This window comes from Osmerus mordax, chromosome 7 (genome assembly GCF_038355195.1).
Source record: "Osmerus mordax isolate fOsmMor3 chromosome 7, fOsmMor3.pri, whole genome shotgun sequence".
Lineage (NCBI taxonomy): Eukaryota > Metazoa > Chordata > Actinopteri > Osmeriformes > Osmeridae > Osmerus > Osmerus mordax.
Genome location: NC_090056.1, coordinates 10,935,183 through 10,961,855, shown reverse-complemented (window position 1 = coordinate 10,961,855; position 26,673 = coordinate 10,935,183). Strand labels below are relative to the sequence as shown.

Here is a 26,673-nt window from a genome sequence, read left to right as displayed (position 1 = left end):
CTGATTCATGTAACAAACAAGGAACATTGTGAAATGCTTGGAAAAATAAGGAAGTAACTTATGAATGAAAATGAGACACATAACATTGTAAAACAGATATATCTAATTGGATTAAATTACCATATGAAGGGATAAGAGCCATCGTTGAATTCCATTCGTCAGTGAATATATAGCCACTTCAAAGAACATTCTACACAAGTACAAGTACTTCATTCTTCACAAATACTTCCATACTGCAGTCCCTCTTGGTAACAACAAATGAATCTTAAATAGGCCACCAATAAAGGCAAACTGTGGATTTAAAAGATGGAATTCACACATGAAGTAATCCAAATGTACTCGTTACAAGCCAAAACACACTGCCCATGCCTCAAAATTCTACCAATCTGAAAGCGTTCTGCTTCATGGGAAGAGCTCTGGGATCATCTTATGCATAACTGGGACATGATGTGGTTGGATCCCTCAGCATCAGGAAGGCTAAGTGACAGGCTGGAGCTCTGGCAGAGACGGTGACCTCTGTGGTTACCTGCTTCGGAGAGGTCGCGCAGGGAGCTGCTGAGGGCGCTCCTCTTCAGCCCCTCCCCCATGGTGTAGGTGTCGTCCAGGCTGGCACGGGTCATACTGCCGTTGCCCGCCTCCTTCTTCAGGCCAGAGCTCTGGGACATGCTGGGCCTCACCACCCCCTTCTGCTTCTCCAGCTCCGCTGTGGAGCAGAACGGACACACACACCTAGGTGTGAGGACTACACTGGAAGCGTGTTTGTATGTGTGTGTATATGTGTCCTTGGAACAATCCTCATCACTCAAAGTACACAAGCGACAACAATTTAACCAATATGCTAATATTGTGTGTAATCTTGCAGTTGCCTAGCATTTGATCTCTGTAAAGTCTCTTTAGAATAGTCTTTAGAATAGTCTGATTATGTTCCTGTTAATACATCTCTTTCTACAAAAACCTCACCCTGTGGTAACAAATCTGTGAACTCTTTTAACATTCTTCCTCCTAAAGAGGAATGAGGAATGAGGACCAGGCCCTGTTTAATGTGACTGGTTTAACTGGCCCAAGGCAGCTCAGGACCAAGAAAAGAAGGAAAGAAGGAAAGATGAGAAAGAAGAGAAAGAGAACGCGTCTGCTCACACTCTATCCTGTACTTCTCCATTTCCTGGACCTCAGCGATGGATTCCCGCAGGTCATCTGTGAACTTCTTGCGGTCCTGGGGGTTGGGTGCGTTAAAGTTGATGAGGACTTTGATGTCCGCACCTGGTATGGCTGATGTAAGCCTGATCCCATTTGGGTAATCTGGGCCAATCGAAAACACAGACAGGGAGAGAGACCTTTAACCACGGGGCATTGATCAAAAAGCAAGTTTAAAGGCGCCAGGAAGGTCTGTGTGAAGTATTGAAAGCGTAAACACTGTTACAGTCCATTAGTTTGATTTGCACTTCCAGTGAGAAGTGTTATTGTGCTAAATTAAAGCATGCCAAGCTTTCTGTAAACATGCTGGGTTAATACTCTGCGATGTTGAGAGGCTACGGGCGCTTACTGCTACTTACACTGGTTCTCAAACAGTAAAACCTGCATCCCATACAGAGAGAACGACTGCCGGAAGCTGTATGTCACCGAGTTCTTCTTCTTCTGGAAAATCTTTGTCACCTGTTCCCACACAGACACACACAACAGGGATTATTCACGGAAGCACACTTGAAAAACGTATGAGGAAAGATCTGACTGTTACCATGTTCAAGACTCTATGAATCTCTAAATAATTCACTCTTTTTTCAGATTCCTTCGATTTTTTCTGGCCTACATAATGAGCACATTAGTGCAGGGAACATATCTAGCAAAGCCACAGGGTGGAGGTCTAGCAGAGCCAGGCTGGGAGAAGCGGAGGAGCCTACCACCAGCAGGTCGTTGAACAGGAAGATCTCCCGCTGGTGAAGACCCAGCTTCTGCAGCTTGTTGGGGTCTGGCACTTCAAACAGCCGGCAGTAGCACACCAGCCTGCGGTGAGGCAGGGACAGCACCTAGAGGGCAGCACAACAAGCATTAGCACACTCAGTTTCAGGAAAAGCTCCCTCCATGACCTCAGTCCCTCCCTGGAGCTATGCTTTAGCGAGGGCAGAGAGGTCAAATAGCTTGGAGCTGAACTGAGCCAGGGACATTGACTCCTCCAGCCCATTTGGCTGACAACATCAGATAAGCTTTGATCTTGGATGGGACTATCTGTTTCTATAACAGGGTGATATTAATCACACAGAATGTACCCTTGGATACAAGTGTCATGTATTCCTCCAGATGTGTGCATACAATTTTAACACCAGGTTATAAATATATAATAAAACTGTCTAATTCATCTGATAGAAAAGATAGAGGCATAGATCAACATGTGCGGGGTGATCATGCAACAGAACATTGCAGATCCACTATGCACGACTATGTCGTAGTGTATATATGCCAGTGAGACGTCTGTGTGGTCTGTTGCTTGGCAGGGATTTATACCCTGCTCAGCACAAAGTCAGTAAACACTGCAGCTCACTGCCACATAGGTATTTATATCTGTTGACTCTGTCTACAGGAGAAACTGACGACAGACTGCTGACCTCCCTGTGGGCTTAGTTTTTTTTGTTGGGGGGGGGGGGGGGGGGGGGGGGGGGAGTTGCCAGCATTGCTTGCTCAAGAAACCCAGTTCTACTTGATATGGATATAGCAAAAGCCATATTCACGTACAGTCCTTGGTATTTCGCCTATTACTATTTCCCCCTGGGATGTGAGATGATTGAAATGACTTCTGTCATTCTGTACTTACACATCCTAGGCCGTGGTGTAGAGATCCGATCTGAAACGAGAGACAGAGAGAAGATCAAAGGGAGGTTCTCATTACTGCTAATGACTCTGGTCCACAACATGGTATAATCCTATAAACTATCTCATCTCATTTAGTGTTTCTGTGTCAGCTATGGGGTCATGTGGGACATTTCTCTCTTCTGAGCCTCGTGTGTGTAGTGTACATCCAACCCATTTCATTAAGAGAACAAGGCGCTCCCACTTTTGATCTGGAACGCAGTAGCGGTTATTTATCGCAGCTGAAACAATATATCCTGAAGCCCCCAGTCTGATGAAGTCTGACGTCCCAGTTCTGTGTTGGGAGTCCTCAGATGAAGAGTGACTGAAGAGGGTATTGTCAGACAATATAACATTCTCTCTACATGACTCAGGGAGGATTTACTGTAGGAATATTATGGGATTGTCTGGACCCTGTGAGAGGTTGGGTTCTTCATTGGGGATGGATCTGCCTCAGAAGGTCTCGGGAGACATGAAAGGCACCAGCATGAAGGTCCCAGCAGTAACGTGACTGCAGGCTGGCACCAGGCAGCACTGAACAAAGCCCTTGCTCACATTCAAACCGAATGCTAACGAGGAGGCTTGCGCTCAAATTAACACCGAGAGAGGTGCTACATTAAGTGTCATGATGATATTCAATGCAGACAGATGGGAAACCTGCTTTACCCTCCCAGTTTCACACACGTTTAAGCGTCTGTAGGAATGAGCCTTGGTTCCTGGTAGGATTTGAGAGTAACTCACCGGTTTCTTTCCCACAATGAGCTTCTCCACCTTCTGCACCTGAGACACGTGGTCCTCGTTTGTCTTCAGCTCTCTCTTCCGGATTCTCTCATAAATGCCTACCAGAGTCTCCCTGGGAATGTCCTCCCCATCATCCACCCCTGACGGGGAGCAACAATAGGTTAAACACACAGAAACACACACACGTACCCACACACACACACACACACAGACATAAACGCGCACACCTACACAGACACACCCACATAGACACACCTACCCACACATACACACGCGCACAGACACACACCTACATACACACACAAACAGACACACAATCAGACAGACACACACACCTACCCACAGGGACACACACATCCACCCACACACACATTCACAGACATACCTCGGAGGTTTTTGACAAAGTCTTCCAGCTTCATCTTCCTCTCCGGTTTGACGTTGGGGCTGTACATGTCTGTGTTGAGGAGGATGATGGCGAAGGCCAGGATGAAGATGGTGTCAGGGTTTCTGAATTGTCGCACCACCGTGGGGTTACAAATGCAGTAGCGCTGACTGAAGACAGGCAGAGAGGGGAATGACGCATCAGTAAAATAATGAGTATATTTATATTCTGCTGGTGAAAGAAATGCGGTAAAGTGTGATATGCAGGGTGTAAACCCCTAGGTGATGGACAGTGACTGCTGACTGGGATGGTGGTGTGGATGTGCAATGTCACCATCAACCTCTCAGCATGGCGTGAGGAACTGGTCTATCTACTCAAGCATAAGTAATATGGAGCACTAAGTCCCTCCACACATCAATAAGTCATCCAGCACTGCCAACTGGGAGTTGCACTGCAAGACACTAGTTGATAACCACTCAGTGCTGATTGCAAATGCAATGCAGAAACAGAAAAAAACGTTCATTACTACCATGTAGTATTCAGCCTATTTTACATTTTGGGAATAGAGAGGTTGTCTGGCCTGAAGACATGATGTGTGATGAAGGTCACACAGCAATTTAGCAGTTTGCAGACATTGGTAGTAGAAAAGCTCAGTCATATGACACGGCAACAACTAACTGTATGGCTGCGAGTGTCTGTCTGTGTGCTTTTGTTTCTGTATTTTGTAATGTTTTTGAATAACTTCTTTACCTGTAGGCCTCAATGAGTCGCTCCACCTTCTGAGCCTCCCCCTGGACACGGATGTGGTTCTGGAACTTCCTCAGGGCCTCGTCCAGCTCCATGGACGAGAAGTCCATCTCATCTACTACACAGCTGCAACACGCACACACACACACAGGAGAAATATGAAGCAGAGACTATTTTTTACACATGGGCAGATCCACAGTATACTACCCTTCTGTGTCCAGCAAGCTCTAATGACAATAACAGTCTGGGGGGGTGGTGACAAAGAACATGAGATGGGGAATCTGAGATGCCCTAGTTTTACATGAGTTATAGAGATCTGTGTGCTTGACAGCAGTTGACTTTGGGTATAACAGGCCACACTGGCAGCACAAGTCCTTAGCCTCGTCGCCTGTCTATAACAAGCCTTGTGCTTGGGCAACTAGTAAGAAAGTAATTCATACTGAAGTTCATACTTACTCTAATACATCTCTGTTGAACTGTTTCTGCCGGTTGCCCAGAAACTCTCCAATCATCTGTCTGCTCAGGCCCTTCCTCTGGAGCAGGAAGTGAGCCACGCCCACTGGTGTGTCTGGGACAAAGCCTCTCTCTGTCAGGTACTGGATACCTTTCTCTGGCTTCCTGAAAACAGACACACACAGTCAGGTTAGGTGCCAAATGTCATTCTCAGATAAGGAAAAGTAGTCAGATTTCAAGGCCTGAAGTGACCCATCTCATGGGGTTAATGCCATTAAACATGATACCTCCATGTTCAAAAGTTGATATCTCCTTGTACCACCAGGCTTTGGATCAAACAAGAGTGTCAAGAGAGGTTTTTGCCTTTCTGGCTGAGAGGGAGTGACTTCCAACCTGGTTAAACATTCACCAGAGGGCAGAGCATGCAGATACCTGACATAATAGAGTCGAAATATGCGCCCTTCTAAAGTCTATGACTATGTCTATTAAGTGAACTGCGTTCACAGTGTCGTAAACAAGCATGGACATGCATAAACCAAGCAAGCAAATGTCTGCCAGCCATTCTACATTCAAACCCCTCATCCAAAACACTTAGAAATTTCAAGCTCCCTCGAGGGTTTGCAACCTTGAGAATTAGAATGGATTAGTCTGATTACTGTTGATTGTGTTGTTCTCACATCTAATAAAGCTGATTACTCTACGTCACCCCTGCTTTTATACAAAGCCTCTGTCAACGCTGCTCTCCAGTTCTAGAAGGAGCTAATCACTCTAATCAGTGCCGGGCTGCTCCCTCGGAGTTGAACACCTACTTGTTGAAGAGGTTGAGGCCGATCCTGTAGTGCCTCTTGCGGATGACGTCGTTGCTGAAGACGGGCGAGTCCCAGCTGTTGCGGGTCTCTTTGTGGTAGGTCTGCTTGCTCAGGGTCTGCTCCCGCAGGCTGTCCCTGGACGACGATTCGGAGCTGCAGTTGATGGTGTCGTTGGAGTTGGACGTGCTGTTGATGCTGTCATTGTCGCCGTCGGAGAAGTCCGACTCGGACTTGCTCTGCCGGTTGGCCGAGCCGTTGATGGCCAGATGGCTCTCCAGCTGCCGGTGGCGGTGACGGAGCGGGGCCTCGTCGTCGCGGGAGGGCGCCCGAGGGGGCGGCCCGTGGGAGATGTGTTTGGGGCTGGCCTGGGACGAGGTGACCATGTGGCTGTGAGGTTCGTACGCCGGCGGGCGCTTGACGGAGCTGCGGTCGGAGCGGTCGCTCAGCTCGGCCGAGCTGTCGCTGGGGGGCTCGATGGTGAGCAGGGGCAGGTGGTCCACCCTCCGCCTCTGCTCCTGGCACTCCAGAGAGGGCGTGCTGCGGCAGCTGGTGTCTGTGTCGCGGCCCTCGTCCTTGGGGTCCATGGGCCAGTACTCCTGGGAGGAGTTGGCCGAGCGCAGCCGCGGGTCCGACTCGGTGCTTGAGGGCTGGTCACCTAACCGCGAGAGCGCCATGGAGGGGGACAGGTCTTCCTCGTCAATAAACAGCGTGACATCACTGTAAGACGCCATCATCTCATCCCTCATGCGCCCGGTTGCTCCACGGTGGGGCTTGACCTGGTAGGCTACCTCCAGGCCCACCTCGGGGCCCATAGCCTCAGGATCCACCTCGTCCTCCTGCAGGCTGCGGCAGTTCAGGGCATCGTCTATAGACTCTGCTAAAGACTTGACCTGCCTGGAGAAAGCATCCTCTAGCTCCGTGATGGCGTCCGTCAGGTCGTTTTGGGAGGCCGGGTGAGTGGCCAGGTTAGCCTGGTGGTGGACCTCCATATCTCCACACTCGGATTGTACCACGGCCAGGGGGGTGCCATCGTCTGTTAGCGACACCTGCTTCCCCTCAAAGTAGGAGCTGTGGACTTTCTCCGGGCCCTCGAAGGAGAACTGCATCCTCATGTTGGACAGAACGATACGTCTGGACATGCGGTTCTCAGACATAGAACTCCGGAGACGCTCAAAGTTCTTGTTCATCTGGTACTGGCGGAAGGCTGTCTGGATGGTGCGGGCTGCATGCCGGGTTATGAAGCGTCCACCATATTTACGCTCTAGCATCTCCACCTGAGGAACACAGGGACATCACACATCACTAGCTGTCTACATTCATTTTCCCAAAGACCAGAGTATGTAGTTAATCAGGACAGTGAGAAGATACAATAGTAGAGACAACACTGACAGAGATACGTTGTCTTTGTGTGTCATACAGTACAGTGACAGAATGTTCTCGTACCTGTTTGTCCTGGAGGTCAGCAGAGAGCTCATAGCTCTCAGAGAGCGATCTGGAGCGCTTGATGGCCTCCTCTTCAGCCTGTTTGCGGAGAATGGACTGGGAATGTTGGAGCTTGGGCCTTCGGGGTCTTTGGGGCCCCGGCTGGACGCTGTGGCCGTAGTGCGGGCCGTCGAAGCGGTCAGGGCTGATGGCTGAGCCGTGGGTCACAGGCCCCCTGCCGTAGCTGGCTCCTCCGTCCGGACCAGTCTCATTGGGCCTGGCATCCCCTTCCACACTGCACAGAGACAGAGGACACATGGTCACTCAGGCTTTTCTTTCTCACTACACAACAACAACACTGTGCATATCATTTAGAGTTCAAAAGACTCACCCAGACACAAAAACAATGGACTGCGCTTAACACTGGTGGATTCAGTATGACCATGTTTTGTGTTTTTTGAAACGGCATTACATAACCAAACGGCAATAGTTGTTGGTGGATTGGGGGAAATACTGCAGTGATTTCTGAGAAGTGCTGATCCCACAACTTTGAGATATACAGCCTACATTACCAAACACTAAACGCTATGTGTTGATTAGAGTGCTTCTGAGTGGGTGTTCCATGATTATTATTGGAAATATGACCATAAATCATTGTCTCAGGAATACACAGATGAATAACCAGTCTATATAAATGAAAGAAACACAGCAGGCTTTTATACATTTTGTTGGAGGCTGATCAAACATCAATTAAATACAATTCAAAGCATCCCTTCCACTGAAGAAAGAACTTGACTAAAGGATACTCACTCACTCTTACGTTCTGCCGTGCTTGGAGAAGACTGCTTTACACGCAGAGACTTTCTGTTTTCTATGAACTGCCAACTCTTTCTCCAAACCTTATCCACCATTCTACCTGCCTGGCCGTCTGCATGAGTCCAGAGTACACATAGACTACTTTCAGAGAAGCAAAGTCTATACCACGTTCACAGCCAATCAGTGACCAATGACAGTTACATCATGTTGGTGTATCGAAGTCTTCTGTCATTGAGGCAAATAAATAGTATAAAGTCCAGTTAGGTTTGCATGACAAGGTAAACATTTAAATACGTAATAATCACGTAGAACTATCTAAAACTGAAATCCGTTGTGTGAGTCGGTGAGGAGGATAGGGAGGTGTGAAGGGTGTGGGAGGGGTCAGGGCTGCTTCCTCAAGCTTGGTAACTTTCACTGCAAATTATGTTTGAATAGTGACGTTGCCTAGAATGTACCTAAGAAACACCAGTTCCTTTTGAACATGTAACCACTTCCTCTGCAGCAGATCTCCTGAGTCATCGGCACAATCACGTATTTTTGTTTTACCTCAACTTGAGGTGCAATGTTTTCTCTTTAGAATCCCCAACATGGTGTATTTAGCCCTCACCTGCTTCCTTGTTTAGTAATGAATGCCTAGTATTTAATCTAACAGCCTGGTCGAAATGTAAGCACTGTAAGAAAATTGTACAGGAAGTGAAACTTTTGAATTGACTCCACTTCAGTTTGAACAGGTCTCATTTTGTTCAAAGAACTGCTCCGTAAGAAACATTGTCCTCTGTTCCCCCTCCAGACTCTTGGCTGCTCCTCGATCAACACTTGAATGTGTGATATGTAAACATCTCTGCCCACCACGCGGATCACCTCCCAAGCTGCCACCTGGTACACAGCAACATCACTGGCTTTCAGACTCTGGCTTCCAGGCACAAACTGACTCATGTACTACGAATCCACAGTTAACCCTATAATAAGTAAAATGTCCCAGATACCGTTTATGTTATATGTACACTGTTTTATATAGTGACAATGTTGAATTTGGTTGCATTTGCAACTTATACGCTACTCCCAAGTGTGGTCAATTCTGGGACAGGTTAAGTGTATCATTAATCCTTTCCTCTCTCAGAGCTGAAACAAGCAGGGTCACATAGAGCACTAACAGGGGATACCTTGACAGTAAGGCAATGCTAACTGCCTCCCTGGGGAATTAGACTCAAGCACAGTGCACTGTGTGCAGTATCTGGACCACCAGACAGACAGACCATAACGTGCCAAGGGACTGCTGTTGAAAATTAGCCAGCTGGCTAAAACCGGCACTTTTACTGAAACGTTGATTAATGTGCACTGTCCCTGTAAAAAATAAAATAAACTCAAACTCAGACAGACATGTACACAGGCGTATTCACTGAGGTACCAACACAAACCCAGCTTGATGGAATGAAAATCACACTTCTTGCATAATCGCCGAGGGGACAAAGCTCCCCCTACCATCTGTCATGACAAACGGTCGTCGCTAGTACTCAGCCACCGCACCACATATCCCAGTTTCACATGGGGTTTGACATTTCAGTTAGTTATGGCTTCATCACTGGAAATCATGGGAAAATAAACTGGCCACTAAATATTTTCAGGGGGGTCTGACATAACAAAAATCACTTTAACAATAGACAGAGGCCTAGGTGGTAAGGAATATAATGTATAGATTGATAAGATAGGAGGTTATTTTAGTTTATTCATCATTGTATTGAACAGGGAGTTAGACATGGATATAAATATGTTTGGAGGCAGTTGAGCCTTCAGTGATACTGTGTTTCAGAAACTGCAAGAGTCTTCAGGGATATTCATGAACCCCCCCTGTTCCAAACAGACATTTTCTTTACTTTCCGCATGAACATGCAGTCTGCCACCCTCACCCAGTGACATAGGGCAAGCTTTGTTTATCTCCACCCTGCGTCCTCCATCTTTCTCTAGGCCTCTACAATTCTTTAAGCAGCCTTGTTAGCAAATAACAGGTACAGGAGAGAATAGGAGATGGATGGACAGACAGACAGAATGTGAGAGAGTGGGTCAGATGTGTGGTGCTGCTGTTCTTTTCCTCTGTGAGGTCACCCTCTTGGTCTTCTCTCTCGGGTCAATTGTTCATGATGACAGGAAAGGGAAGAGAAAAAAAATGCCCCAAAAGCTATTTCAGAGAGCAGATGTTTTAGTTTGCAACGAAGGGTGAAAAGTAGGGAGGGAGGGGAGAGCAGGGCCTCATATGACATCACTCGAGAGGAGAGGCTTGTATAAACAACACAACCACACACTCCACTTGGATACAGCAAAGTTGTTACTACAAATGGGAATACTGACTGCAACGCTTTCATGTGTTTTACAGTTATTGAGCCTAATCAGAAGGGCCATGATAAAACAAAGACAAAGAAAAACTATTAAACTTCTGATATCTTCAAAACACATGAATTAAGTGTTTAATGGTTCCTTGAGGGCTCCCTGTGCTGGTCAAATGGCCATTTTTAGTGGTCATCATACGTCCAGTAGGCGTGAGTTCCTTACTCCTGTCCCATGGAGCCCAGCTGTAAGGCAGGCTAGGGGCAGCTCAGCTGGCAGTGATTTTTAGCTGGGGGTCCTGAGGGGGTCAGTCATCTCTTCCTCTCTCCCCTCCCTCTCAACACATCCTGACAAACAGGCCCAGGCCTCACACTAGTCTACAACATGGACCTGAGGGAGCTACATTCCTCCGTCCGGGAAAAGAGGAGTCACATCTACTGGACTTCTGGGAAAAGAGTCTGGTTAATGAGGTGCAGGCCGGAGCTAAGGCTGGGTCTGGGGCTGAGGTTGAGGCTGGATCTGGGAGTGAGGCAAGGGCTGGGAGTGAAGCTGGGACTGGGCCTGCGACTGTCTGAGGTTGGTGGTTGGTAGGGGAGTTACTGTGTCAATGAATTGCTTTAACAAGTCTGCAAACCACTGCAGTGTGTGCATGCATGTTTTTCTCATTAGCTAATTATCTGTCAATGAAAGCACTTCAGTTCAGCTCTTCAGTTAAATTCAAATTGTTCTTTTATAAACAAAAAATGGGTAGATGAATCTCAAACTAGGCAGTGGATTCTAAGAGAAAATGTTGCAAATTATTTGTTAAGAAAAACTACAGTATGTTCTGTATATAAAATGTTCCAGAGCATTGACCTAATCCTGTTATTTAACAGGCACCACACAGCTCAGCCCTCACACCACAGAGCCCCGTGTAGACCACTGACAAATGGGCTCTGAACACAACAAAAACAGATGTTTTCCCTCTCCGCTCCCCTCCGAGAGTGACTCACAGAGCTCAGCTCATAAATACAGATGCAAACACTGGTCCACAAAGACCCACATGTGGGGGAATGCTTTCAAGGTCAAAGTTGAGGAGACCACACAGTAAAATGTTAATGCAAATGCAGTATAAACAGCGACACTCTTTGAGAACACTGACGTATCTCTGCTTTCAGGTCCCATAACCCTGTTCATGGATCTAGTAAACCACTCTCTAAAAACAGCCAGGGCCAGATTGGAAATCACAGTGTAATGCAGCTGGAAATTGGCAAGCTGTGCTGGTCCAACTGATGAGAGAGTTTCCAGCAGACGTTTTGTAGTCAACGATCTCATCGGTGTCAAGATTTCTAACTACTGTGATTTCAAGCCCAGAATTGAAGCTGGCCACTCACACTTTACTGCCTAGCAGAGGTTGTTGCCTTATCTCTCAGGAATGGCTGTCTAGACGAACTGTAGCTCCAGTCTGACCACTCATCTGGCCTATCAGGACAGACATTCACAGCTGCAGCACTTTCTGTTGTAAAGCTTGAGAATGTATAAATTGTTCCCAAACTGATATGATTGAAGCCAAAGGGTATTTCCAAAGCTTTGAGGCTCCAGCAGGCCTGCTATCATAATCCCTGTCTCTTAAGAGAGAGACAGAGAGACAGAGAGACTGAGAGACAGACAGAGAGAGAGAGAGAGAGAGACAGAGAGACAGAGAGAGACAGAGAGAGAGAGACAGAGAGAGAGACAGAGAGAGAGAGAGAGACAGAGAGAGAGAGACAGAGAGAGAGACAGAGAGAAAAGTTTGTAAAGTTTCCCTAGGAAACCCAATTATAGCTTGTTCATTACTTTACTTCTCAATTAATCAATTACTTCCACGAGCTGTGATGTTTTCTCAGACTGATTAGCCGATTAAAACTTCATAGGCAGATTAAATGGTAAATGGACTGCATTTGTATAGCGCTTTTCTGCCTTTCAAAGCGCTTTCAAATTGTTTGCCTCTTATTCACCCATTCACACACATTATCACACATCGATGGAGGCAGAGCTGCCGAGCTGGCCTGCCCATCAGGTGCAGCCCCTGGGGCTCAGTGTGTTGCTCAAGGACACTTAGATACATGGCCTAGAGGAGTTGGGGATCGAACCACCAATCTTGCGATTAGTGTGTGACCCTCTCAACCCCCTGAGCCACCCTTCCAGATGAATACAATGAAGGTGCATCATTTTGAGGTTAATAGATAACTGAACATGAACACACCAGTTGTAAAGCAGGTCAGTGATGCTGCACACACAAGGCCTTTAGAAGGTGTGGCAGGTCCCCATCACACCCCTCTCACCATGCCACATAGCAAGCCCTCTCCATCTCCAGCAGAAAGGAGACCCATAGTGCTCTGCTGTTTACACCTGTGCTCCCCTCCTATCAAGCCCAGATAACAGCCAGCCTGCTAATTCAGAATGTAATTATCTGCCTCGTCACACACAGCACTCGTCCTTGAGGAGCCATATATTACAATACGCAGAGTCACATTCTGTAAGCCGGAGAAGCAAAGGACACGTCAGGAATGCCCTTTGCAAAGACACACAGCAGGCTGTTTCAGAGTAAATATTCTGTAACAATATCCTAGCACATTTTGTTAGTCTAAATCCAATGTCTAGATGAAAATGGGGAGTCGAATGTCCTATGTGAGTCCTGTGCCTCATAAAGACAGACCCCACAAAGAAATTAAATAACCATAACCATATGTTCACTATTAGCATTAAGGCCTCAAGACAGATCTTGAATCTGCACGTGATACTCAGCAGCGTAAAGAAATGTACATTCATACACAGTCACACAAACATAAACACACTTTTCTCTTCTGTCCCCTATCAGGAGCCATATTAGACCAGTCTATCATTTTTATCATTATCATCAACTGAAAAGAGAACTACACACACAAACACACGCTCACCCACCCACAGACACACACACACAAACACAAATAACATCAAATTGTCCCACTCTCTTGTACACTCCCACTGCACCACGTACCAGCTGTCCGGCTCAAGCTCCAGAAGAGACTGGGTCTTCTCGGAGTTACACTGCAAGCACCACATGCTGGCCAGCAACAAGACGTTCCTAGCATTACCAGTCCTCAGTACCCATCTCCATTGCTGCCTATAGATCACTGTGGAAGGAATGGCAACATTTCCTAGCTCTCTGAGTACAGCTCCATGCTGGAAGGAAAGGTTTCCATGGCTATGCCTATCTGAGAAGAGATCCCTATGGGTGTAAGGCTAGCAGTCACCGCTTAGCAGCCTTTGACAGACAAACGGAGGTTGTTCCTTCTCTTTTTCCCTCTGTTCCTGTGTTCCTCTCTCTCTCTTTCTCTCTCTCTTTCTCTCTCTCTTTCTCTCTCTCTTTCTCTCTCTCCTTGCCTCTCCAGGCTGGCAGGAGTGTGAGGGGGGCGGAGGCAGGAAGAGGGGGGTGGGCTTTCGCCAGGCAGTGTAGAGGGGGGCTGGCTGCAGGAAGGGTATGTGTGTGCATGTGTGTGTGTGTGTGTGTGTGCGTGTCTGCTCCAGCTCTGGGCTCTGTAGCTAGGGAGAGGGGATGGAATTCCTCCAGCACCAAGCCAAATCATGTGAGGGGGGATACAAATGACCCTGGACCAAGGAGGATCGCAAATGTGATTCAGTCATGCTAACAGAGGAGGGGAGGGAGGAGATGGAAGGGAGAGAAGGGAGAAAGATGAGGGAGAGAGGCATGATGGACACAAGGGAGCAAGAGAAGGGGTGAGGGAGAGGAGGTGTGTAGTGTAACTGGGATAGGACTATAAAGGGAAACTGGGTGGAGAGGGACAGGTTCATGGAAGATGTTGGGATAACATTTTGCTAAAGAAAGGAAGTAGAGAGAGAGTGTCTAAAAACAGGGATGAAAATAGAGTTGGAAGTGAGTGAGTGAGTGAGTGAGTGAAGGCTGGATCCTTTTGGATGTTTCATCAGCACAGTGGAGGAATGTAAGTGGGAGGAGATGGCCAAGGCAGAGAGATGCGGAAGCACCTCTATTAATAGAGCCTTTCAGGGCTAACTGTTTAGATACACAATAAGTGGAAAGAAGAAAAAGAGAAGCAAGGGTAGTCCTGGAAAGGGTTTAGCTCACTCTCCTCTTTCCTAATGCAATCCCAAAAGGTAATCCCAGGAGACGCCCCAGAGGCCCTCCATCTCTCCTCTTTATCACACTCTGTTCTTAATTCTCCAGTCATTTCACTTGACCATTCCGAGACCAATCTATAGCTCTCTGTCCTGAGTCCTCTCATGTATTGTCATTGGAGGATAGAGCACAAACATGATTCCATTGTAGTTTGAAGCTCAGTTAACAAGACATTGGATAACATTACCTGGTGATAGTGCGCCAGTCTTTTGGCTCCTTAGAGCTGACATGACTGGCCAGACAATAATGACACATGGAGGCGGGGGTGGGAAGGCTGCTCAACTAGCACCCCATTCAGAGGTAGTTTGTGTCTAATGACAACAGGCACAGGAAATAGAGGAGAATAGTTCCCAGATGGGTTGAGTTCACAGGGACAACAGTCACTGGCGCGCGTGTCTAAGGAGGAAGGTGGTGATGTCCTCTAATTACAAGCTTGGACCCTCTTCCTCCCCGCAGTGAAAATGATTGCTTCCTTTGGGCCCCTTTTCATCTGGGACTTCAAAAGATAGATTGAAAATGCAGAGAGAGTGAGAGAGAGAGAGAGAGAGAGAGAGAGAGAGAGAGAGAGAGAGAGAGAGAGAGAGAGAGAGAGAGAGAGAGAGAGAGAGAGAGAAGAGAGACAGGAAAAGCTCGAGAGACACATTTACATACTTAAAAATGTGTATCTAAGCGCAGAGGAAGATAAGGCTTATGGATACAGCAGATGTCTCTGTTGGAGGACGAACAGAGAGGAGAGAGAGAAGAGAGAGACAGACAGGCACAGACAGACACACAGTGTGGAGAAGATGATCCACTCAGCTCCCACACCTCTCCTGACATATAAATGATCCTGTCTTTCCACTGACCTCCATACAGACCTCCCTAACAGTAGACATATCACTGTAGCTCTTCAAAGATGAAGAAAAACAAAGCATGGCATTTCAGACTTCCTCAAATGAACTAACAGACGGACTTGTTCTTAAATCCGATATGAGAGGAAACATATGAGCTGTGATATGAGCTCATTGAATTAGTGGAACCACTGAATCAGTGGTTTATTTTGTTGCTTGATTTGACAAAAATATAATCCTTCGTAATATATGGGAATACTACGTGAAGTTTTGTCTGAAAAGAGGGTTTTAGACACGGTCTCTTAACACTTCTGAGAGATTACGTAGGTCTTTATATTTCAAACCTCAAGTCCACTAAGTCTTTGATAATGCTATCTCTGTATGACATGTATGCTCTGAGGATGAGCTCATGATGTCCATACATAATCAGCAGATCACGATAGTCATGATAGTATGGGGTACAGGATGTGAGCCCACAGAAATGTGAAAATACATGGGATGTTAGACAGGCCTAAATACTAGCTGCTAACTAATTTCAGCACTATAAAAGCTGAACATTTGATGCTTCATCCCGTTCTTGTCTCTCTCAATACAATAATCTCTTTCTCCACTATCCCTCTCTCAGTCTGCACAGCCCTCTAGTCTGGTCTGTTCTGGTCTGGGATGATATCATAGTTGGGAATTCCAACAGGAGGCCCTCCTCGCGCTCATAAAACCCTCCCCTAACCCTCCCCTCAGCTCAACGCCTCCCTGCATGTACGTTCCTTCTCCATCTTCTCCAAACGGCTCTCTGCTCCATGCTTCCAACCCTCTCCTCACCACACCAGCCCCAGAGAAACCAGATACAGGACACCAGCTGCAAGGTGAAGTTTGAATCCCCTGCTATGGTCTCATACGTTAGACACCTCAGGAACAGTGTTTACATCTTGGCTCCTCAAATCGACAAAGTATGAACCAAGAGAGAGTAGAATACAGCACAGTAATGCAAGTGTTTTTTTTCCATTGAAACAGTTGTTTCCTAGAGACTGGGTTGCTGATTCTCGTGTTGCATATAACCGAGCTGTATGTGCTCTCTACATGATGTCATACACCATTTCTCATATTTGCTTGTGCTGGAAGCTGAGACACAGAGAGCTGCTCTAGCACTGGAAATAAGAACTCTGGCCCAGTCTGGAAGCAATTCAATCTGTGATGTCATCGTTTGATACGGAACAATCCTAAAAGAGATGTAGGGAGGCCCCAAATATTTTGTTGAATTCGAGGGGACTAGTAAAAAAAGAAATGCATACACATTTTTCCTGTTAGCTTTTAGGACAGAGTGCAGAACTGTACCAAGTTAAAACCTGGCAGCAGATGTATGAACAGGGCTGGTATGACAGCAATTAAAGGATATGCAGCGTTTGCTCATCAGGTCCTGGCAGAGAAGTTGGAACAGATGTTCTGCCTCTGGGATCGTCAGGGAACCATCAAATATCATCAGCGCCTAGTGATGTCTGAGAGGCTTGTCTGAAACGTGTCTCTACATCAGTTAAAGATGCCTAAGTCTTCCCACTTAAAAACAGGCACAATGTGCTTGGAATATCAAACGCACACAGGCAAGGATAGATGTGACAATATTGAGGGACTGTAAGAAAACTGGTTCCATATTACATCTGTCATAATCTTTTGCATTATTTACAATGGAATTTAATGCTCTAATTGCTTGCAGGCAGCACTATGATTTTCTTTGTTCTACACACAGCCATAATTATTCGTAATTATGAATGTGGCGCCTTAATACAAGTCTCCCAACCTTGACTGTTGCCCACAGCAGTGAAGCCTACACCCTCCTGATAAGTCAGTTTACAGTGTGCACTGAGTAAAGGTACCAAATACATTTTCTTCACTGATTTCATGAAGAATCCGCAGCATAGGAGATGAGTGTGCAAATCCTGTCACATACCGTTTCTATTTACACAGTAAAGACTGAGCCCTTTTACATGGTTTCCTTTGTGACGTTGTGATGTTAGTCCTCAGTTACAGTAAAGTCACCACTGCTCATGTTTCACTGTTACCCATACAGGCCCTGCGCCAGTGCAGAACCCCACTACAGTCCAGATCAGGGCAGCTATAAATAGACCCATGTGAGATGGGAGACAACACCCCCTGGTAAACACACACCACCAGGAGGAAAGCAGTCTGAAGTAAACCAGCAGTAAAACATTTCACACTCAGCAGTGGTTCTTACAGTGGAGGGTCTACAGTAGGTTACTGATTTGACTTGGTCAAGTATGACACTGAGGTGATAGAGGGCAGAACAGGAAATGCCTAATGTAGACCTGTAGTGATGTCTGACTCATGGCAGGCAATGCGATACCCCTTATGGTTGTTGCAGAGAATAGCCCGGCCCAGTATGAGTGACCATAGTGGGTATAGACACACCCAGGATGGCTGCAGGAGCATGTGACACAGCTGTCCAACACACCATCCAAGGTTAGATTCAACATGAGAGTGCTGCCTGCTGGCCAGAGTAGACACTGCAGTGTGACAGCACCACAACGACAGCAAGCTTTTCTGAGATAGGGTGTGAAGTCATGTCAAATGAGGAGGCCTGAACTTGAAGTGTGTCTTTGTATATGTGTGTGTTTGTGTGTATGTGTGTGTGAGTGTGTGGAATTGGGGTGTTGAATTATCAATGGCCTATGGATGAAAAAAGACCCTGACCTGTTTTCCCTGTTGAGCAGAAGGTCTATTTGAGTCACTAGTTCAGGGTCCCACCTGTTCCAAAGGCCTGTGGTGTCAATGAATGTGTCTGTATATGGCAGAGGCATATGGGGGCACACTTCATATCATATAGTACAGCTGTTCAGCAGTGTTTTTTCACAAAGAGTGTTACTTGCATACTAACGAGTCTGTCTACATACAGATCCATTCAGAATGCATTTCCTTAGGAGACAATACAGCACTGCTCTTCAAACAGTCAAGACTCCCAGAAAGTTAAAAAAGCATGCGCTTCCTGGTCTAACAGCACCGTGATGACCCATCCATCAAAAGACAGACACAGTCACAGATGCCAAACACTCTGAAAACAGCTCCCTCTGCGCTCTTCTTCCTTGGTCTGGTGCACAAATTGATTTTCAAAGGCCTCTACCCATCTGAGAGAGAAACTGTCTCAGAAAACCATGAAAATAGACAGAAGCCTGATACCTGTTCTCCTTCAGAAAATAAAATCCCTAGCCTGTTTATGGATGATTGATTCACACTGCAATCTGATTGAAGACATGAATGAACAATAAAATCTAATAATGCTGCTGTTTTGAGCAAACTGACTGGCGGGGGGGGGGGGTTCTCAATAGAGGCAGCCGTTGTTTTGATGAAGCTGCATTACTAGTCCTTCACACCACGGATCACAAATGAGGTGATTATATTGACTTTGATACTAACCATTGTTCCAATGTCATCATTGCCTCGTGTAGTACTTCATGTGTCAATAACAAGACTGTATATATATATAACAAGACTGAATGTAATATTTGCCAAAAATAAGAAAACATAAAATGTAACACAAATACACAGACACAAACACACCCAAAAGCTGTTTCTCCAGGAACATAGCTTCCACTCTCACTCACCTCCCTAAACACAGCTGTCCAACCACTCCAGCACAGTTTATTTTTCTGTGTTCCCCCTCAGCCTTGGAGTTCTATCACTGATGTCCGACGCCCTGCCCAGGCCCTGAGGCTGGCCGCTGTGCCTCAGTGGCATCCCAAGTCATGGGCACACACACTGGAGCTATTGAGCCTGGAGGAGCGCCTCCCAGCTCTGCCTTCTGCTCTAGGACATTGTTTGTGTTGGCCCAGGGCATAAAGGCTGCCTTTCTAAAGCCTGCTGTATGGCACATTCTATATCTTTGATGAGGGACAATACAGAGTGGAGAAACATGACTTTCCCTGCAAGACAGCGAGGTGTCAGAGTGTCCAGACGGGCCTGTCAAATATGTGTATTATCCTCCAATAAACCTATAACATAAAAGACAGACTTGCTAAGGTTGGGAACTAGGGACAGTGAGAGATATGCTTTAATGACTTTCATAATTTCTGTCATACTTAAAGCTCCTTCTTAAACTGTGAGAACAGACAGAATTGAATTTTAATGGGCTATTCATTTCGGACCAGACAGGGGTATAATAATTCATGAGACATAATATTATTTTAGAAGTGACTGAATGATTAAATACACATTCAGAGAAGCATTGTGAGTGTGCAGTTCAGTCATTCTCTATGACAATGACCTGAGGTGTAATTAGGCCTGAGTGACACCATTAGCTAAGTAGATCTACACCAAATGGACGAAACTATGTTTAACAGAGGAAACACAAGGCCTGCACAGTAAGAGATGTCCTGTAATCCGGTAAATCATACCCTGTGGACAGGATTTAGTGGGATCTAAAGTTGGGATATTTGACCCCTAAAACCAGTCTAATATAGGGAACTGCAGAATCAGGGCATTAGAAAAGTGTTAAAGGAAATCCTGCCATCACTGGGCTGCTCTTTTTCCAAAACTCTGCAAATCTGACAGGAAAACAACAACCAGATCCAAACCCTCTTATTTAAAAAGCACCACAGAGAACTGAGAGGATCACTTTACTGGTAATAGGAACCGAGGACATTTGTGTTTTTTTCCAACTGCAATGGGACCTTGATCATTAGTAATTAAATATTAATTGAAAGCTTTGCCTGAAAGCATCTCAACAATGACCTGGGAAATTAGACAAGCAATTATTCATGACTTGTCCATCTTCTGTGCCCTTTATAATACTTGGATGCAAATGCTGGGGTTGGTTCTGTTATCGGGACACACTAAGTCCTTCACTACCACTATTGTAGCTTTATCCACATTGTCGCCTTAAAAACAAGAAGGCAGCATATAAAGGCCAAACATTTTCATTAAGATCTCAAGGGTTTGGCCCACCACAAACCATAACTTCATTCGAAAAATGTACAGCTAAGTCAACTTCCCTGCAAGTCACGAGAATGCTGAGAAATGTATTCATGTCGACACATTCCAGTGGAATAATATATCCTGACTGAGCGAATTCCATTCATACTTTACTTCCAGCAAGATGAGAAAGAGCACATGTCAGCAAATCATATGTACTTGAACAAAAACCCCATCCAAGCAGGCAAGCAGGGACATGAAGTCCTGGGATTTGTCATAAAAACAAGTCGATAAGCGAGTCAGAGTGTTCTGTACAATAAATTGAGTTCCCAGTTCCAGGTTTAGTTAATAGATTTGATAAACTCCATCTGAAATAGTGCCAAGACATTTCCAAGAAAGATGGCTCCATACGGGAGCACGGATTACAGTGCTATTTCCATGACAAACGACCTGACACTGGCTAACTTTGTTTTCTGCCCATTTAATTCATTAAAGAGCCACAGCCTATTGGATCTCATCCAACAAGTATTGGAACTCAATAGGCAAGGGATCTGAATCCCATCCTTTCAGAGACGCGGCCAGAGAAGCCTCATGCAGTGGTTATGAAACATCAGCATCAACACAAAGCTCACAACTACCCCTTCTCCAATTAGGCTCACAGGAGGAAAAACAAGAGTAATGGTCATCAGGGAGAAATGGAATCCAGATCGGGTGTAAATCTGTCTGCTACCCTGGCCTGCGAGGTGTGATCTACGCTCCAGGGGGCTTCTGGTTTTATTGACGTGAAGCACATCCCTAGTCTCAGTGGGCTGCAGTGTGCATTGATCCAAACACCCTGAGTAACTCATTAAACCCCCCCGACCCATCTCTCCCACTCCGGGGATAACAGGGGGAGCTGGACAGACTGCAGTCTGGATGACCCTGGAGTGACCGCTCCTACACATGTCAATCATCTGAGAAGCTCGGATTAAAGGGGAGACATGAGTAGGAGGAATGGGATTTCTGAGTGTGCCAGCTCCAATGAAGGACACGGGATGTTTGGAAATGTCGAGTTCATGGAGAGAAGATGACAGCAAATAGCCCTAAAGAAGAACAAACTGAATTTAGGAGTGAAGATTAACTGTCTACGTTATCCAGTGAACTTCCTTCTCCTAGAGGTTGGTTAAAGGCAGGATCTGTGTGAGCAATTCTCACCATACAAAAAAGTACAGACGCACCCAAAATGTAATCTGAGAGTGACATAGATCAACATGGACTGTTTCACAGTGTTTTCTCTACTGGTGGAGTCTGTTTTCATAGACCATATCTACATACTGAGATGATTTAGCTCAATCTGATAGTCCAAGACCGCCTTAGATTTCTACTCAGTGTGGATAAAGGTATCTCTAAGCTGGGTGGAGTCAAATAAACCTGGAAGGGTCCCATTTTGCGCCAGAGTGACACTTTCTATCTGGTAAAGGGAAACTTATTTCGCTAAACAGAAAGGTTGGTCTGTGAATGGTGGAAGTAGTCCTTTCCCAGTGCACCACTATGTCCCCAATCCTCTTGTTGTAGGGGACTATCTCGTATCAGAGATAGAGAGCTGCAGGGCCAGTGTGGGCCCCAACCGTCCCCCAGGTGTGACTGAGTTCTTTCACACTAGCCCTGCTGACAGGACATGACCCCCTCCACACACATGTAGATGTGTTGCTGGGTCTGAGTGCTAGCAGCCTGCCCTTTCCTGCCAACAGCTTCACAGGAGGACCACTGTGGAGGCGACAAGCCCACTTTGTCTCACTCTCGACCTGGAGGTTGAGTGCATAAACATTGATTTGTAAATCACAAGGTGAAACGGTTTTCAGGAAAGGAGGAAAATATAGTGGCAGTAGGGAAGCCCGTCTGCACTAACGTTCCCTCTCACCGTGTTTTTCTGATGAGTAGCAGTAAAATTCTGTCAAGTATGTTACTTCATTATTTTCTGTTGACATCCCTTTTCTTGAAAAACACATACAAATGCAATCTTTAACAAAACACCGGGTATTCATAGTACTGTATTCTGTAATGTTTTCCCCAAGGGGAAATCCTGTGTTTCATTATTTTGACCAAAAGAACACTTGAGATGGAGAAAGAGAGAGAGAAATAAAAGAGAAAGAAAGAGAGAAGACAAAATGGGAAATATAGAAAAACACGGGTTAGTGGAGAAGAAAGCCCTGGCTCCAGTCCACACAAAGCGGCGTGTCTGCATACAGTAGAGCTCTGTAGCTTCCCATATGACTGATGACAGAAGCCCTCCTCACGCTCTATGCATCTAATGTCCTCTAACGATCCTCCTGGTCGGCCATCCATTCTGTAAACAGCTCTAATGAGTACAGGACAGGTCAGCAGTTCTGAGAGGAGAAGAAGCGAGGGGTAAACAGGCAAAGGTCTGTTAGATAGCCGTGCCGCCTGCATCTCACTAACTACTAACTACGGTGAGAGAACTGATGCAGCGGTCACCATCAGAGGCCCGGCGACAGGGTGAAGAGCGGAGAGGAGATGCTGACACGAGAGGATGATTCCACGGGGCTCTGCAGTGAGTCACCCAGGACATGGGCTGGGAGGAAGGGGCTGCCCTCAACCAGCCACACACTGACACTCACAGGATAGGGAGGAATCACTACTCAAGAAACAGAGGACCTACAGATCCAGAGGACCATGCACGTCTTCCGTGTTTAGGCGGGTGAACTTACACACGTCTAAACAGCCTATCGTTTCATGTTATTGAGACACATGTAATATATACACAAACACACACACGCACACACACACAGACAACCCCCCCCCCCCCCCCCCCCCCCTCTCCTCGAGGCACTGGGCTTCAGCGTGAGTATGACATCAGACTGGAGAACAGCGGAGCCGGCACTCCAACGTACCGCACCACTCAGCCCTGCTTGGCAGCAGACCTCTACTGAATATCTTCACTGACACGCACACTCTCTCTCTCTCACACACACACACACACACGCTGTGCCTGCCCCTGAAAACACCTGCCCCTCCATCATAGCAGCACAGCATCAACCTCTGCAGCAACACACAGTCCTCACAAGCCCACCTACCTGTGCCTCCATCTTGTACATCAGGTCACACGCAGCTGGGTCCAGGTGTATCCAACAGCCCAGGCACGCGGGTATGCTACTGTATGCTGCTCAGAGACAGCTGAGCGGGCTGCTAGCAAGCAGACAGAAGTAGAGACAGAGAGAGCTGGGATGGAGTAGGAGTCTAGGGTTGTCACACACACACACACACACAGCACCAGGAACCTCCATCTGACAGATTTACTCTCTAGTCATCAGCATGTTACCCAAACGTCAATGGAAAGGGGAGGCTCTAGCTTTCTCTCGCACACCTCCCTCTATAGAGTAGGGCCCTCCCCCCGTCTCTCTATCTCTCTCACTCACTCCCGTTACTGCTCCTGTTTTTCTCTTTCGTCCCTTCGCCTCTCATTCTCTGTTTCTTTCGTTTTTTTCACCTCTCTGGCCCCCTTTCTTTAAAATATGTATATACTGTACTCCTTGTATATCCTCCTCTACCTTGGACCCTCATTGGACTGCATTCTCTCTCTGTCCCTCTCTCCCTCAGCTGTCTTTCTCCCACTCTCTCTCCCACTCTCTCTCCCACTCTCTCTCCCTCTCTCTCTCCCTCTCTCCCTCTATCTCTCCCTCTCTCTCCCACTCTCTCTCCCTCTCTCTCTCCCTCCCTCTCTCTCCCTCTCTCTCACTCTCTCTCCCTCTCTCTCCCTCTCTCTTGCAGGTCATTTATTCAGCTGTTGTGTTGATCCTCTGGCTTTGGCCAAGCTGTGCCCTAACTGTGTTGTGTCCAGACCGTGCGTAATTGCGTGTGTGTGCATGTTTGTGTGTGTTGCAACTCTGCAAGGTCACCACTTGTTTTTCTGCCTTCCCACCAGGACACATGACGGCACTGGAGGGGAAATCTGAGCACCACACATTCCCTTGCCTGCCACACATTCTACACAGTCTAATAGGAGGTGCAGTACCACACAGAACAGTGTTGTTCAAAGGTCATTTAAATCACTTGTGCCTCATAAGATATTGGAGTATTTGAAGTATTGGAGTTCCATCAGGGTTCAGTAAAACTACTGCACCAATGAGAAAAACAAAACCTGCTCTCACCACCATTTTAGAACAGTGAACTCATCAGTGTGAGTGTCGAGCATGTGATTGCACCATCTCCAACAGAAGGTGTTGTCAGTAAGACGGTATCAGAGAAGCTTACGGGAAACCTTCTCATCCATCTTTTTCCTTCGACCCCCACGTCCTCCTCTCCCCTGCTCTGCCCTGCTCTTCCCTGCCCTGCTCTGTCCTGTCCTGTTTAGTGCTACTATATTCTGGGCCATTGCTGAAAGGTTCCAGAACCTTCAGTAACAGACTAGGACATATCCTGGAAAGACATAATTCCTTTCCCGAAGAAAATTGAGGCTCGGCTACAGTACAGCAGTTCCATCTGTGCAGTGCCAGATGCATGTACCATGCATGCGTCTTCAGGAAATCTGTTTTTCTAGACTGTTTTTATATTGCAGGTAGGTACCAGACTGAACAAATCGTATGCCAGTCTTTTTTGCTTTTGTTTCTCTCTGCACTCCCATATGCCAGCCATTACCTCAGAACAATAGGTAAGTAAATACTGGCAATAAATCTCTCTAGTGTAGCTGTAATCTGATGGGGCTGCAGCTGGAAAGAAGCCTGGAGAGACAGGAGAGAGAGGTACCGGTGGAAGAAAAAAAAACACTGCAAGGCTGAACAGCCTATCACACAAGGACAGCCCAAGCTCCCATTTTCTTTCATTTGTCATTTCTCTACCCTTTTATGGCTCATAGTGGAATATGTGTCCATCATTAAGTATAAAGATATCCCACAATGTTCCACGGTGAACATATATCCTTGACTGTTTCACAGAATATGGAATATTCAGATGAATTCCACAACATTTATCAGTGTGGGCGTTAATATACAACCAGCGAGCCGGTCCAATTTTGTGAGCATAAGTCCCTGAACGAGAGAGCTTTGAGCGTGAACAATAATGACGCTGATATAATTTCAGATTCATTTTCTGTCCCCTGTTGAGGTTTGTTCCCACCAACAGAGGGAGCCAGAGCGCTGTACAGTCAGAAGCCTACTGAGGCTGAGGCTCCCAGACGCAGCTAGGACCTCGGGCTCACGAGGTATCCCTCAGGTTCCATACACAGACATTCCACAAACGTCACCCACACACATGAAGAAGGGATTAACATGAGTGACAGATTGTGGAAAAGGAGAGGATGATCAGCATAACTATTAGAACAAATGGAAATTGGGGGGGGGGGATGTGAGAACTGAAAGAGGAAAACTAACTTCATCCTCTCTTCCTCAGGGGAGCTCATTTGGGCTGCTGTGAAGAGATGTAAACTCTTCTATGGAGAGACATGGTTTGATCTCTCAGTCTAATGTGTGCAAGGCTTTTCTGCTGTCAGTGGGAGGCTTGATTGCCCCAGTAATAAAGGAGAAGTCTCCCATCTACATCACTGTCTGGACAGAAGGCTGCACACTTTCTCTATCAGCCTGTGCAATAGAACAGCCATCCAAACCGCTCTCTGAAATGCAGCCAAATAATAACTAACAACTGCATCAGTATTGAGCGAGGGTGGCTTGTCAAAATGTTGAATGATGTCATTGAGAAAAGCCATTCTACAGATATGTTACTGGAGGCGGACCATCAGACAGTAGGTGTGTCTTGGTGGGACACACCTACCCCCATTAAAGGCTAAATGCACATGGTTGTCAAGACAACAGAAAGGGTTGACAGGGAAGATTGTTGCAGAGAGAGATGGTGAAAATGTTCGGCATACAAACACACACAAAAAAACACACATACATGAGCAAACACACAAAGACTATTACATGCAGCCTAACCTGCCCAAATATTTCACTGTAATAACTATTTACAAGCGACAATCAAAACACTGGTGACAACTCTGCAATTTCTCTCACAGTGGCAGGTAGCAATTTAAGATGCAGGGGTCCTAATGCATCACGTGTGGGTGTGAGTGAACCATTGCTATTCATGAGAAACATTTTGAATGCATATGGGCCTGAGAACATTAGCTCGGGATTCATTTCATTCATGTTTCAAGGTGTATTCTAGCCATTACTGGAACATGGCAGGGCTGGAAAGAGTGAATAGTCAAGTGATATGTTTCAGATTCAGATATTACCGTGTAATATT

The 26,673-nt window shown here is 46.4% G+C and overlaps 1 protein-coding gene across 6 annotated transcripts in view; it reads right to left on the bottom strand.

The window, feature by feature from the left end:
- The window catches only part of LOC136945484 (IQ motif and SEC7 domain-containing protein 1-like), a 77,340-nt gene that overhangs the window by 6,378 nt on the left and 44,289 nt on the right, over positions 1-26,673 (bottom strand). For 4 of the 6 annotated variants that reach the window (XM_067239328.1, XM_067239331.1, XM_067239333.1 and 1 more), the window contains 11 exons: positions 7,417-7,690; positions 5,974-7,247; positions 5,168-5,329; positions 4,715-4,837; positions 3,968-4,134; positions 3,583-3,722; positions 2,807-2,836; positions 1,899-2,024; positions 1,554-1,653; positions 1,138-1,299; positions 527-703 (listed from right to left, as the gene is read on the bottom strand). In XM_067239328.1, the coding sequence (XP_067095429.1) occupies positions 527-703; positions 1,138-1,299; positions 1,554-1,653; positions 1,899-2,024; positions 2,807-2,836; positions 3,583-3,722; positions 3,968-4,134; positions 4,715-4,837; positions 5,168-5,329; positions 5,974-7,247; positions 7,417-7,690 (2,735 nt within the window). Of the gene's footprint in view, positions 1-526; positions 704-1,137; positions 1,300-1,553; positions 1,654-1,898; positions 2,025-2,806; positions 2,837-3,582; positions 3,723-3,967; positions 4,135-4,714; positions 4,838-5,167; positions 5,330-5,973; positions 7,248-7,416; positions 7,691-8,205; positions 8,224-13,531; positions 13,639-26,673 lie in introns of those variants that run through there. The other 2 variants (XM_067239329.1, XM_067239334.1) reach the window with 2 other exon arrangements.